The sequence below is a fragment of the Chaetodon trifascialis genome, chromosome 9 (genome assembly GCF_039877785.1).
Source record: "Chaetodon trifascialis isolate fChaTrf1 chromosome 9, fChaTrf1.hap1, whole genome shotgun sequence".
Taxonomy (NCBI): Eukaryota; Metazoa; Chordata; class Actinopteri; order Chaetodontiformes; family Chaetodontidae; genus Chaetodon; species Chaetodon trifascialis.
Window position 1 is genome coordinate 8110183 of NC_092064.1, and position 15880 is coordinate 8126062.

Genomic DNA, 15880 nt, shown 5'->3' on the forward strand with positions numbered 1-15880 from the left:
GGACTTGTTAAACTCCTTTGGGTTTGAAAAACTTTTTTTTTTTTTTTTTTGCCACGATACATTTTTTTTGCTTCACTACACATGCAGAAACTATTTTTACACAACCATAATTAGGTAATACGACCATAATAACACTAACGTACAATCTGGGGGGATATTATGTCAACAGTCTTTTATTATCATTCAGAACACCTGTGACTTGCACAGCAAAACACAGTTGCCAACAACACTCCAAACACCCCTTTACCTTAAAAAATTAGAGCTCTTTAATACATTCTTAAAAACACTTTGTATAAATTATTAAGCACAGTTTGTATATATCTGTACAGCAGGCACACATTGTGTATATATTACACTTCATATAAAAATACCTATACAAATCCCATAGTTGAAAATCCCACTTCAAGTTTTCATCAGTAGTTGGTTGATAACCCATATGTAATAACCCCACACTTAAAAAATAAAATGCATCATAATAATAACACCTCAGAAAATAAATCTCATTCTAAGAATACATCAGTATCGTCTTGGAACCTCACATTTGAGGACATTTCAAGGAACACAGCACACATACTCAGGGCAAAAGCGCTCGCTCACTCACACACACACACACTCACACACACACACACACACACACACACACACACACTCACACACTCACACACACACACACACACACACACACACACACACACACAGGATTCGTACCTTTCGCTGCAGTGCACATCACATTTCTATCTTTCTCTTTGTTTAAAGACCCCACAGGTGTCTTACCGATCTGTTAGCTCAGTTCCTCTCTGGGTACAGACAAGTGTGTATGCACACTGTCACACATGCAAATATGCAACCGTACTGGGATGTTACACCCTAGCAGGTCTCTCCCAGTACACGCTCTAAGCCAAACCTAATCTTGGTGGGAAATGCAGCCCAGACACAGACAAGATATCCTCACTGTGGAGGAATTTGCTTTTTTTCTTTCCTTGTGAGGACAGAGGGCAAGGTGGACAAGAGCATACAAACACACTCCTATGCGTCCTATCACGGCACAAACAAATTTTCATACAAGGCCACCGTTTGGGAAATGCAGAGGACAAAAGTCCACTCTTCAGAGGGTGAAAGCCTGAGACGTCTCATGAGCACAGACAGTGAGACCCATCATCTGGCTAGATGCTATGTTGCCACCTGTTCTCCATTTAAGAGCGTCCCATTGCCCTCAGAGTCCAGCACTGCATGCAGCTCCACCCCTGAGTCCCGCTCCTCTTCACCCCTGTCCTCCTCCTCTAACAACGGCTCCTCCACTCCTCTCCCTTGGTGCCCTCTCCTGGCCCGGTGACCACCCCGTCTCCTGCGCAGGCAGAGGAGGCCCCTGAGGTCCAGGTGGGCCAGAGTGACCTCCAGCGTGTAGTAGAGAGACCAGAAAAGAGCAAAGCAGCCCAGCAAGAGCAGGAACTGCAGGAGAGGACAAAGGGGAGAGACAGAGGAGGTAAATCACAAGCCACTGGGTTCTCTAAGTGTGGATGAGGTGGAAAACAAAAAGCAAGAAAGGCTACAAAGAGAGGAAAATGAGAAGAAGTGAAAGTAAAATTGATGGCCAAGTCAGAGCACTCAATGAACTTACTGCAGTATTAGTATTCCTCTCTGGTTTAGGGATAATTTGGGGATTTTCCTTTTTAACCAGACTTACATAAATGCTTCTTTTTCTGCATGCAGTTAGAAGGATAAGATCAGCTTGGCTTGAATCTATTACTGGATGTCTATTGGATCAATTTGCATCTCATGCTAAAATATTATGCATTAATAATTACATGCATAATACATTGCAACTTCAAATTTAACACCACAAATAGGCAGAATATCCCGCAAGACGGCATCGCCCCTCATTTCCACAGGTCCAATAATTATGTTCAGGTTAAGGCTTCAAATGAGAGGTTAATAGCTACATGGACATAGATAAATATCCGGGGTGCGTGTCTGCCATGAAACTGGTGTGACTTGAACGCAGCTTGTGATGAAGTGTTGCCTGGGAGGCTAAACTCCGGACAGGAATGTGACGTTAGCAGCTAGATTAAAATGAATCAAGATACTGTATATTTCAGAAACAGCAGTTCTAAAGTGGTCAGAATTTTGTCTATGCTTGTGAAAACATTTATTTCGTGTTCTCCGACTTGAGAAAAATTCCATCCCTTAGTTGTGGGGAAAAGCACTCTGAGAATTTTAGTTACCTTTGACTCTGAAGGAGTGAAAAGAAAACTGTCCCGGCCTCTCGGAGGCTGGGAGAAGAGAAGACAGGCATGGGAAATATGTATGGTGTTAGCTTTGGGTTGTGTACCTTGAGGTTGTTGGAGGTGAAGGGGCTGATGATCTCTGGAGGGATGTCAAGCCCCGGAGGGCAGGGCAGAGAGAAGTTGCTGTCCAGATACTTGCCACTCATAGCCTCCTCCACCAGCCTGTCAATCGATGTACAACCAATCAGCAAGCCACTTCCATGTCAGTCAAGCATTCAACAAAAGAGACTATCTCAACAGTGTCCAGACGGCAGCATGCCTGCGAGGTCTTACCTCTGTCGATCTTTGACCTCGCTGTACGTCATTGAGGAACCATACAGGGTCAACGTCCACTGCTTCAACACTCCCACAGTGGCACACTGCTCAGACTGCGGCTCCTCTACAGGAGCAGAGAGAAGGGTCAGTTTGGACAGGTAAGGTGCATGAGGTCAAGGGATGGACAGGCGTGTGAGTGTTTCCCATTCATGAAAAGACATTCCCGTCCCAGCGTGAGCGGTGTCTTACTGTGGTCAGATATCTTGAGAGTGTACTGGCCTTCAGCTCTCTCTCCCCAGCAGCGCACAGTGGAGAAAGTCCAGTCCTGGTAGCCTGCAGGGTCTCTGTGTGCAAAATACAGAGAGCACTTAACTAGACTGCAGCCAAGAATATTATTTTTATGTGACCACATTTCAGTTTTTCAGGTAGTGTAATATATGATCACTTCTCATTTCCTTTCATATTCTACTTGGGAAACTCAGTTAGCTTTTTAACAAGTACTACTTTTATGTTTTACTGTTCTCAAAATAATACCAATGCATGGGTTGGTGTGTGTGTGTATGTGTGTGTGTACCTGTCGATGGCTCGGCGTGCCCCGATTACTGATGTCATATTACTGGGGCAGACCAACACAACCTCCAGATTGCCACGGCAAGGGTGGTTTATTGTCACGGTAACGGCCACATGCTCCAGTGTCTTCATTCCAGACTGTCTCAGGTCAGCAGCAGAGACTGAGGGCGAGGAGAGAGCATGCTTAGTCTGAGTGTGTGTGTGTGTGTGTGTGTGTGTGTGTGTGTGTGTGTGTGTGTGTGTGTGTGTGTGTGTGTGTGTTTGATTTCCTGGATTGATGAGGGAAGTTATGTGCCTTTGACCCTTCATCACAACAAAGGAAAAGATCATCAATATGTGAACAAATGTGAATAGCAGGGTTCACAACTTAAACTTGAGACTTATTAAGATCTTTTTAACATCACACAATATCCAATATAGAAATACAATTGAACACCTGCCTAACATTCAAAGTAGGAAAGTAAAAACCAGTTGGGCCTTGAATTAATTTCTTCAGTACGTCCAGTAAGACATAATTAATTCAATTAAGTGACCTGGTCCCAGATAAAGAGGATGGATGGATTAACCAATTAAAAATGATTCATTCATTTAGGTTTCTGCTCAAATTGACACTTGACAGCCTGGTTACTGCAGGAAGCAGTGGTGACAGAGCCTCCTCTGGGTCTGAATCTTTCAAGAGCTGCAGATATTATTCACAAATTGTAGGAGAATGTAGACTGAAGCTGTGATCAGATAAAACTGTACTGAATAACAATTATAAGATTATACGCATACGCTGACACATATTAGAAACTTTTTACACTTTGTTACACTCATCTCAGTTTTACTTGACTATGTTACATATTTACTGCATGTAATGTGGTAGGAAGAGAAATCAGTCTTCCTGACCACCTCCCGTCCCTCCACTGTAAGTGTCTCGTACTTTCCCGGTATTTCCTGATCTCTGACTACTAATGGGCCGTGGTGCTCTCTGACCATGTAGGGCTGCACACATCCTCAGGGCAGGGAGGGACACAAAGGGACGAGGGAGCGCAGTGTAAACAGAGGTGTGCAGGAAAGACAGAGAGTTGGGACACATGCAGAGACAGTGAGAGGGGACAGGCGCTCAGGAGATGGAGACAAGTGGAGGAGACATACCAAGAAGGCAAAGGAAAGGAGAAAATGTAGGGAGAGCGGGAATGAGGTACAGAAACTGAGGAAAGAAAAGCTGTCTATGCTTAGAGATGAAAGGATGAAGATATATCTTGTGGCTACATGTGGGAAAATACTCACACCACCAGCCTCTACATGTTAAGTTCTGTCAGTTTTCTGAAGCCAACATCACTTTTACATGAGACATGTACAGAGACAACATGAGCCAAACAATTCACTGTGAAGCGATGAACACATGCTGTGGGAATGTCTCTCTGTTCAACACTTTTGGGGTCCAGTATCCAAAGTTTTGTCTTGACCAGAGTTGACCAAACCGACTGTGCTACAAACTCCATGTTAAAAGGGATACCGCCCTGGGGAGGGAGGATGTGGGCAGGGGACAGGTGTGTATGAGTATGCAAACATTTGAATTTCATTTGAATTTATTTTGTACAAGATTTGAAAATGAAGAACTCCAGAGAAGGACCAAAAATATTTTGGGGTTGGGGCAAATGTATTTGAGTGGGCCGCTCAAACAAAATCTATGTGACCATAAACTCAGAGCATACTATACTTGACTTGACTATACTTGAGAGGAGAGGAGACGTGCTCACTGTAGCTGTACATTTTGTCCTCTCTCATGTGGGTTTTCCCCCCTTTTTCACAACAAATTCCAGCCCAGTGCTGAACATTTTTTACCAACCTTTTTTTCTTTAATCACAATTTTCCTTTGCTTTCCTTTACTTCAGAATAAGCTGAGCTTCAGCTCCTCACTGGCATGACCATCCATGTACACACACACACACACACACACACACACACACACACACACACACACACACACACACACACACACACACACACACACACACACACACACACACACACACACACACACACACACACTGCTGCTTTCTTCTTGAATATCACTATCATTGTCAGTATTATGTGTGAGGTTACATGAGGCTGAAACTGAACTTGGGTTTGGTGGTGAAAAGTTTTGTGTCAGTTGATGTTGATGGACTGTGTTTGGGTTCACATCCAGTCAGTTTTCACCATCTGGAAAGCTTGTTTAGAGTTCATGTTGCCAAATTCATCCTCCAGTGTGTCGTGAAATTTCAGTTTTGCTTTTTTTTTTTTGTTTTTTTTTTTGCTGTTTCTGATGTTGTGGTTTGTCATCCTGAGACCAGCGCAGTCTTTGAGCATGAAAGCTTTATGCTTCTTTTTCAGGCTCACTTCTAGTTGAGGAGTGATCCAGGATTTGGAGTTGGGATTGTTTTTTCATTATTTTGACTTGTATGGTGGTATTTATGCAGAAACTGGAATGACAGCGACTCTATCATTCAAGTCTCCGTCAAAGACGTCTCAGCCAGAGAGCCTTGGAGGTGTGTGATGGCATCCTTGACCATTGTGTGGTGCTGTAGGATTGTGGTTTGTGACGTTTAAGTTCCTGTTGGGATATTACTGTGGGTATGAACAGGCATGAAATGTTACTGTAGCACAAATCCTAGTTGTTCACATGATGTTGAAATAATGACAGAACAGAATGTCCAGCCGGCAGATGTTACAATCCCCTTAGATAAACTCTGGAGCTCTGGAATACTTAGCCAATATAGTGTTAGCATCCTTGGCTACCAGCTCAGTTTGGAGTTAGCGATGGGGGATATCTGTCACGGCGCTAAAATGAAGTGTGGAGATAAATCCAGCTATGAGGGGGAGGGGGATATAAACAAAGCTGACAACAAGAGTAGGAAATTCCCGGGGGAGACTGTAGGGATGCAGAGACACGATCAGCATGTCCAGAGCAGACACACACACCTTATGCTGCATTATTTAACACTGTAGCGACGGACCTCATTTCACATCATGATTTTGTCAAAATCCTACCAGCATGCTGATGAAGCATGAGATACTACACGCATGTAGGTGTAAACAAAAAACTGAATTGAACAGATCAGCCCCATGGTCACTGATACTTCACTCAGACATCTGAGTCCGTATCAGACCGATATCTGATATCAGCGTTGTATCGGTGCATCCCCGACACAAACACACTGTGTTCACATGGGAAACCAGCAGTTTGAAATGCTTGTAGGTTAGCCAACGCAGCAGCCAAAACACATAGAAACTACAACAACAAATACTGCTGAGTGGTGTGACAGGCAGACCTGAACTCTGTCAATGACAACAAGCCAATCAGTGATCTGACCAAGACCGACTGAACGAGGATCAAATGACAAAATGTGTATTATAAAAGTTTGATTTGATTTGGTTTCTTTTTGAAATTAAGCCCAGACACACTTGGTAACTGTCAGCAACTCTTTGCTTTGTCTTGAAGAAACTCCCAGTGCATGAGACCACACACACAAACACACACATTCACACTCACACACACTCGGGCTGTGACAAGGCCATGAAAGAGGGAGGATACAGATGGAGGGAGAAGAGGAAAAGAGACGTGGGAGAAGGAACGTTTCTGCTAGAATGAGATCACCGTGAGCTTATGTGAAAAAGTGTGTGTGAAGGGAAAAAAAACAGAGACAGATCACATGTACAGGCAGCTGAATATGAGAAAATCAGAGCGGCGAGAGGGAGTTCTAAAATGCAAACTGCAGGAAGAACTTCAGAAAAAGGAGGGACAAAAAAAGAAATTGAGACAATCTGGAAAAGTCTCACCCAGTATTTCAATGTGGAAGAAGAAACACACAAACATGAGAACATTACCTAATATGGAGAGGCAGACTGACTGAGAAGCAGGCAGGGAGGGAGGGAGTGAGTGGGGGAGGGAGTCAGCGACGCTGTGCAGTGTGTAAACTTGTTGAGCAGCTGTCCAATACCGAGGTGAGAGAGTGAGGGAGGAGCAGACAGACTTACCTATCCAGGTGCGGGTCAGCTCATCAGAGTAAGTCGGGATGGGCGCTTCCTCCTTTATCACTGAGCTCTGATAGGATACGAGGAATGGCACCGACTCCCATACCTGAGAGACAGAAGAGAGCAAACTTTGGGCTCTGGTGGTAACTTGTGGTGGGGATTATTCTTAAACTAAATGATGCATTAAAAAAATAATCAAGAGATGAATGAAATATGACCGTAGCTTGTGATTGCAGCCAGACTAGCTAGACGTATGCATGTACCTTGGCAGCATTGACGAGTCTCCATGCATTGAGCAGACCAAAGCCGTGCTGGTGGCTGTGATAGAAACCGGCTCCGTTCAGCCTCCAGTCCGCAGCGTTGTCACACTGTTAGAGAAATACAGAGATAACAAACACAGCTAAGTTCACTTTTGTGTTAATCAATGAGCTTTAGCCAGACTAACATTTCATCATGCCTACCTTGGTGGCAGTGAAGGTAATGATGTGCTGGACGTCCCTCCAGCTGAGGCAGGGACGGACCTGCAGCATGAGGGCCACCATTCCTGCTGCCAGGGGGGCTGCAGCAGACGTGCCAGTGTGGCCCTCCGTGCAGCCTGTCCCCTGCTGCATAGACCAGTCTGATGTCACCTGCGGAGACAGACAGATGGGTTATGTGGGGAGGATACGACCATGGAGATTCAGCACAGTGCCAAGGTGGCAACAGCTCGGGCAGGAGGCCAAACACTCACATATGTAGATAAGTATCCATTAACAGATGAGTGATTACAGACCTGTCGCAGGGTATAGCCAACACAAACTATCCAAAACTAGAGCGTGAAGGCTCTGGATCTAAACTAGCAGCAAAGAGCACTTCATCAGGCGCCAGCGTCATGGAGCCATCCTGACATAAAGACATATTTACTGCAGGCAGAGTTCGACACTGTTTGTGTAGTTTAGGGTTTACGGCCCTGCAGAGCTTCAGCTTCTAAAGAGATGAAAGCAAGCCAAGAGAAAAAGAACACACTGTACCAATAAACATGAAGAGTAGGAAAGTAAAAACGTATATACACAGAGTATAGAAACGTGGAGGAGTTTCAAATCCTGACAGATAAAAAGGAGGTAGAAGAGGAAGGATTTCTAGAGAAGATTAACTTCATGAGTGAAAAGAGATGCTATGATACTGGTTTCACAACTTTGTCTCTCATCTCTATATGCATGACATCTAGCAGACAGTCAAATCCATCCACGTGCACAACTGCAAACATGTCTCATATGTCTTCCATGTACACCACCCGCTGCTACACACATGAGCGACAGCCTGTCTGACAGAAGGGGCACAGCGATGAGGGCAGAGGAGCTCCAGCCCTCTGTATTTACATGCAGGCAACATGTGGGCCTTTCTAACAGCTGTTCAAGCCATGAGGAAGGTTTGAAGCTAAGATGCAATGATGCCCATGCACCAGCAGTGCTGATCACATTCACCCAGATGCTGTATGTGATGAGAGTATACAAGCATCATCAGGAGATAAGTTCTGTACCTCAACACGCCACACGTATGTTTAGAAAGTCTGCTTATATTCAATTAGAAGCACTGAATCTCTCTTAATAAGACGCACGGGCTGCCATCAAATATCCAAAACTTGGTTATAAAATCTGAATTTCCCAGTGTGTGACTGCTGCATGCTTTCCAGACTCAGAACACTGTGATCAAATACATTTGTGAGCACAGCTGTTGCTGAGACGCTCTAAACTGGTTCTCCAGAAAAATACACTAATGGGCAGTGTGTGCTAAGCACTTGGCCTGTGAGTATACTGCGGTCAGCAGTGGATCAGCCTTCTCCAGGGAGAGCCAGTCCTTGCTACGCTCTTCTCCCCCTGGCGATGACATCCCTGTTCCAAACTGAGTTGCCATGGTGACACCCACAAACACTGGCAAATAGAGGTCAGTGACTTCAATGGGCTCTTACCCCTGTCATCACTCATCGTTTCATATGAAAATAAGTCACTGTTCCTCCTGATGTGGAGCTGCTCCTTCAAGCGCTTTCAGACATTTGTTTTTAGACCACTTTAAATTTAGACATGTTGATTTACGTGCCATGTTGTGGAATATAGCAGGCTTTAAGAGAAAGTCTAACCCAAAAGATAATTCATGCATTGCTTTCATATTGTATAACTCAGTTTTCAAAGTCTCTCCTTAAGATAAGCAGTAAAGAAATGGCAGCAGATCTTGCACACTGTAATAATACATAATGTATACTTTCCTTTTACAAATTACAAAAATAAAAGGGATACTGCACTCAAAACATGATTCTACATCTTTTCGTTCTATTAATAATGCAAGGCAACACATCCTAGGAAAGAAAAAATGTTAAAAAAGCAGATGTGTGTCTCTGCTCCAAACAGGAATGAAAATCCTGTGTTTTGGATGGAGTAACCTGCCCCATAATCTACTTTAATCGATCAATGTTTGAGCTGCAGTTTTTAAGTGAATATGCTTTGTAAAGTAAAATGATTAGCGTATACATATAGCCTAAGAGTTTTCCAGTTGTTGTGGGGACATTTCCATCAAGTCAGTCCACTGGGTCTCCACCTCCTCGGATGGTGGGAGTAGATGAAGACTTTTGTGTTGGTTCATGCAGCCAACAACAGAGAAACTGCTGTGCTTTGCTCATAATGTTACCTCCCACATCTCCATGTTACTGGAGTCAGCAGGAAAATAGTAGTTACTGGGTGTAACTCCAGTTCTATGAGTAGATGCATAGCCCTCTACCTGCATGTTATCACAGCCACAGTAGAGCAAATTATTGCTGATATGCTGAAGCGTTTATCACGGTCATGACGGTATTGCAAAATCCATGTTGTGGCAGAATGTGACACTGGTGAGGATTAAGATGTACAGCTTTCACAGCTGCCTCAACAAACCAAATGACTACAGGCAAACACCCCAGAGTCTGTCTGAACAACAGCAAACAGGTCAGGTGTGAAGGCTCTCTAATTCATTGTGATTGGACCAAAACAATATCATCTATTCATGTCTTTTAACAGCGTACGGTGGCTCCTCATCAACCTGCTGTTTTCCTGTTCCTTATGCCACTATTCATCCATTAAGTATAGTCATCCTTTATATGTGTGTGTGTGTGTGTGTGTGTGTGTGTGTGTATATACATGCGTGCATACATGTGTAAGACCTACAATGCTCCTCAGCTTGTTATTCCCACTGCTGAAAGTGACAGCCAGCATAGACGCACACTCCTCAGCGTAGAAAGGCTTTCTGCCTTTCTCATCGACTGCTCCTGGAGGACGAAGAGAGACACACACACACACACACACACACACACACACACACACACACACACACACACACACAGATCATTTATGGCCCTATGTACAGATCCCAAAACACTTACAAAGACAAACTCACAAATTTGAGAGACTCTGTGTCTTACCGACTGTGATGGTGTAGATGGAGTTGGCGTAGCCGTCGTAGTTGCAGTTATCATTGTATTGACCTCCATTGCCACTGGCAACCACAAAGATGCTGCCGAAGCCTTGTCTGCCTGCAATGACCCCGTGCTGTAGCGCCGCCTGTAGAGGAAAAACAAATCACGCAGTGACAAACAGAGGGAAAAACAAAGTCAACCAACAGAGCGCACTGTAATTAGAGCTGCTCTACATGCCTGCTCCTGTGTACAACGTAATTGCTCTGTTGTGGTGTACTGCCACCTGCAGGGCAAAAACAGCACTCCACGCAAACTGTCTATCTCTTACCTTGCCCAGGGGATGGGGTCCATCCACAGTGTGTCCATCATCATCTGGACCCCAACTAAAAGAGACAAGAGTATGAATTAGAATGCAAGCAAGACTTCCACAATGAGGTATTATGGGATAGTAAAAGATTACACCAAATAACAGGAAATTCAGACTTTCAATTGCAAGTAAGCAAACAAAGACTTGTGGAATCCTGAGACACATGCACACTTGCACATCAGTGATATTTTATAAAAGCCACTTTCCTAATGGAGATACCTAACAGGAGCAGAAAAAGCCAGTTTGTTACCTGCAGCTGTAGATGTCGTTGACCTGGTAGTGCTTGTTGAAGGCTATGGCCTCCAGGCTGTCTGTGAGTGGGCCGTCCAGGACTCTGATACCTGAACAGAAGGCAACAAGCGCGAGATGTTTTACCACGGCCATTGAAGCAAAGTCGCAGCTTCTGTCTCAGTGGCTTTTAACACTGGGACATCCAGTTCCAAATTCATTTCTATTGTCTGCACCTGCCACCTTGCTGCCGTAGGCAACCCCCACGGCACAGAAGCTGTTGTTGGGCACGGCTGCGATCTCGCCGGCACACCGCGTCCCGTGGTGGTTGTCGCTGCGGTCATCCGGGTGAGGCATGGGGTCTGGATCATTGGAGTTCAGGTCATAACTGCCCTCTGGACTCTGAGAGGGAAACGTGAATAAAAAAAATAATAATATTGTTAGATTCCACTCAAATTAGGTGCAGCAGGGACGCAATAAAAACAAAAAACTACTACTATGTGAAATTCTTTCAATACGTTCACTGTGCTAAGTTACTCCTGAGTTTGAATAGGATTAGTTTTATGCACCTTTTGGTCACTACTGCACCATTCATGTGCAGGTCACTGGAAATATTTACAATCCATAAATCATAGAATAGAATCACTGTTTCGACCTACATAGTTGGGCTGGATGTCCTGGTGGGTGTGTTCCACCCCATCATCTACTACAACAACTGTGACTCCTCGGCCAGTGATGTTGCGCTCCCACACTCCTGTTACATTGATGTCCATGCCCTTACTGAGGTCATTGTGCTGCAACAGCAAGAAGAGCAAAGAAAGGATGAGGTGATGCAAACAGTAGGAGGAGAGTAAGAACAGGATTAAAAAGGTAAGTAAAAACAGAGACTAGCAAAAGCACATTCAAAGTACTTTTACTATCTTAAAAACTGCACTTTGGTTGTCAAAGTGATGTTTTTGGAGCCACATGACACACACTGCGCAACTGGGAGACACATTAAGCTTTGAATACAAGTCTAATGCAACTGTACCCAGAAAAGGAGTCTGGGCTGAGCACAGTTGAGGACCAGTATGTGTGGTTCTCGACGTCTCTATCTGTAGTTCTACGGCTTCTACAGCCATTTAAAGGCAGTACAAGAGATTTGTGCGTTCCACCTGCGGCTTCTAACAGCATTTACCTTGATTAAATCACACACAACCAGCTCCAAGATGCTGCAAAACAACCACACGAAGGTGTTTGCCTCTGCGAACATCACCAGCCCACCAATGCTACTCTCCGACTTTCTGTGTGAACCACTGCATGCAGGAAATGTGTCAACCCGTTCTAATCACGTAAACAGGATTATTTAACAGGATTATCATGGGGAATTAAGTCATCCCTGCAGTTATCTAAGCAGCACTGACATTACTGTCACATATAAATGCAACCAGGTATAACTGAAAGCAGCCTTATTAATCACTTGAGTAAAACTGTACAACATTATGTGTGGAAAACAAGGTCATCTGACTACAAATGACATTTCAATTTAAAAAAAGCACACCTTCAGCCTTTGTATCATATTTTTATGCTTTACCACGTGCACCTCAGTCTCACTAAAGAGAAGGTGCCTCCTCTCTTCTGTTTGGTCAGTTGTCCTTACCTTGCTTGTGTACTTGGCGCAGCGGTTTAAAAGGAATAAGATTAGTAGTAGGACTGGTTCAAAGGATAATGATTAACTACCAAAACTATCAAATTTATATTCGGCTTTACCCATCCCTTTAGGCATACAGTATGCTGTGCGTCAATAAAAGGTCATGGCCAGTTTGACTGGATGTACTGTACTCTTATTGTGCTTCAACATATGACCTAATACTCTGCATCCTGACTGAGGTGTTAGAACAGTCCTCACAGGCAAATATCACGAGGTTTTATTTGGTTTCTCTTTCACAGAGCATCACCATCACATAAATCTTTGAAAGTAACATTTAATGTGCTGCCATGATATAAAAACAGGAAATATTAACCTAACATAACAACATAACATATTCACTGTGCTCCTCTATCATATAACTCATCGTTCTGGGTGGCATGGTTATGGTCTGTAAGAGACACTGACATTCTGCAAGACAAAGCCAAAAGCCTCCCTTGAAGGGAAGGCATGGAGAGAGGGACATGAAGCAAAGGTACTGTGTGAGGAGAGTGAGAAATCTTAAACACCGAAAAAAAAATGAATACTAGATGTAGATTTATTGTGTGGTAAATTATTAATTTACCAATTCTTGAATTCTAGTGTGAGACTGACCACTAGTCAAATAATGAGTGAGCAAAATGGTAACATAGTCTTGATTCTCACCAGATGCCACTGTTTAGGATATCGGGGATCGTTGAAGGCCATTGATCTCTTAGAGCGGCTGAGCACTCTCTCTTGAGAGTGCCACAGGACTTGAGGATGTGCTGCCAGGACGTCCCCAGGATGGACACCCTTGTTCCAACGAGGTCCAGTTGCAGGCTTGACAGAGCAGAGTAAGTAGTGGCCTTCCAGCTGTCCAATCTGGCCATGGTTCTGTAGACCAGCCTGCTCTGCTACCTGGGGTGGAAAGAATACCGATAATAAGCACAAATTTAACTGGGACAATACTTTAAAAAGTGGCCAACTTGATCTCTGTGGAGGGTTTTTTACAGAAAATGGGGTACAAATGCAGAGGCAACACCAAATGTATCACTCTTAGAAGTCATAGTCTCATAATCAGCAGCAAGTGCATAAATATTGTCACCCTACAATGTTCTATTTTATTTTTAAAGAGGCAGAACACAGAAATGAGACCCTGAGCTTTGGGAACATTCACAGAGAATATAATATATCCTATATAAACATTAAAATGTACCAGCAGAAAGTGTTCACAAAGTTCTGTACCCTGTTGGCTATCACATCCAAGTACTCAGAGCCCTGTTCACCATCTTCTTCCTCATGATGTTGGTCAGCGTGGATCCGGATGGCCCAGGACTGACCCAGGCCGCAGGACGGTGACGGCCAAGGTGAGGGGGGAGAGGAGGAAGAAATGGGGATCGATGGGGCAACAGAGGGCAGGAGGGTCAGAAGTAAGAGGGTAAAGGAGGACAGAAAAATGAGGATCAGGAGTGTGGGAAAGTAGGGTGTTGCCATGGCAACAGAGGGCAACACACAGGATCAAACAGGCAAGCCCTCCTCCTCATCTGAACAGCAACCTGGACGTGGGACAAAAACAGACAGAAAAAAGGTTTTGGTAATAGTGCGGACAATCTGAGAATGAGTGGCTGGTTATCATCAATGTGCTGCATTCAGAGGCCACTTATCAAATTCACACCATCAGCCAATTGGACACCAGTTCAGAGAGCACATTCAATTAACACTCTGTGGTTACGTCAAAGTTCCTGCACTGATTACTGTAAAGAGGCTTTTACAGATGGACGCTATTCTATTAGCACCATTAGGCTAGAAAACTAAATAACAGAACACAACTACTTCAAAACTTTACCCACAGTAACCTCGTTTTGGCATGAAAGGGGTGGAGAACGCACGCCTGTCTATCTAGAACAAAAAGCGCAGCTGGATTAACCTGTTAGGTGGGTGCATGGGGCCTGTCACTCCCGGGCACAGCACACATGAGAAATTATACATGGCAGATTCATGACAGACAACAACAAAGTAACCAGGACACCTATTGTGGAACACTTCTTTGCTCCAGGTTTTCTGTCTGTCAATGAATGGGGGACATTTAATGAAATGCTGCTGTATTTTGGGATATGCACCCTACAAGAGTGAAGATCTGGGTCCCCAGGGCAGCTGCCCGCTTTGGTACAGACAGGACTAAATATAAGATAAATAGTCTTCAGCTAAGTGTCTTATCTGGAATTCAAATGTGTCTGACATAAAGCGGACACTGACAGGAAATGAAAGGCAATAAAAAGATTATGATTGATGAGGTCATCTAGATGGCACAATTGCCACACCCACAGTCTGGAGCTACAATTTAGCCACAGCGTCAAAGGCAATGACTTTAGGGGGAACTTGTATCAGGAAAAAGATCCAATTACATCAAACAGTTAAAACGCCCACCCTGTCTAATTGTCCTTGAGCAAAACTGGTATGTGTCTCTGTCCACATTATAACAGGATGGATGATATACTGTATATGGGACAAGGTGGAAATGTTATCATCAGATGTCCCAGTAGCTCCGATTTTGACATTCATCTGCTTACATTCGTCGTCCTTGTCTGTGGCACAGAGTGAAAAACCAGCTGACACGTGCTGGAATTTGCTATAATCAAACCTGTAAGCTCCTTTGTCAGCTAATGTTAGCTAGCTCACAATTTTGCTGAATGCTTACTTTTTATTTAGCCAGTAGGTCTGTTAGCCAAAGCAGATAGCTGAGAGTAGTTATTTCATGCACTGCGATCGTGACGACGTTAGGTATACTAAAGTAAATAAACTCGTATAAACAAAAACAACAGAATGAAGTCAGAACAACGAGGACTCGCGTTCAACCGAGGTATTGTTGTTGTCACAGTTAGCTAAGTTAGCTAGTGTCCTGACGATAACCACTGAGCTCGCTGTTCTTTCGTGAAATATAACAATACGACAAAGTAAACATAGTCATTTGTTGCGATTACACAGTTACATCTTACCTTCCCACTGAATTCGCTGTTCTCATCTATTACCTGGGAAATTTCTGAGTGACGCTGAGCTTGTCATCCCATTTCCGTACCATACAAGTCTTAACCAATACGTACTAC

At 44.0% G+C, this 15880-nt stretch overlaps 1 protein-coding gene across 1 annotated transcript; it reads right to left on the reverse strand.

The window, feature by feature from the left end:
• Positions 1–157: 157 nt before the first annotated feature.
• Positions 158–15880, reverse strand: pcsk7 (proprotein convertase subtilisin/kexin type 7). The gene is made up of 17 exons (XM_070971111.1): positions 15773–15880; positions 14022–14332; positions 13461–13694; positions 11788–11922; positions 11365–11530; positions 11151–11241; positions 10862–10916; positions 10540–10678; positions 10286–10386; positions 7574–7741; positions 7376–7480; positions 7116–7218; positions 3115–3271; positions 2790–2884; positions 2559–2664; positions 2330–2447; positions 158–1449 (listed from the first exon to the last, which is right to left on the reverse strand). The coding sequence occupies exons 2-17, from the start codon at positions 14268–14270 to the stop codon at positions 1171–1173; spliced, it is 2301 nt and encodes a 766-aa protein (XP_070827212.1). The 5' UTR covers positions 14271–14332; positions 15773–15880; the 3' UTR covers positions 158–1170.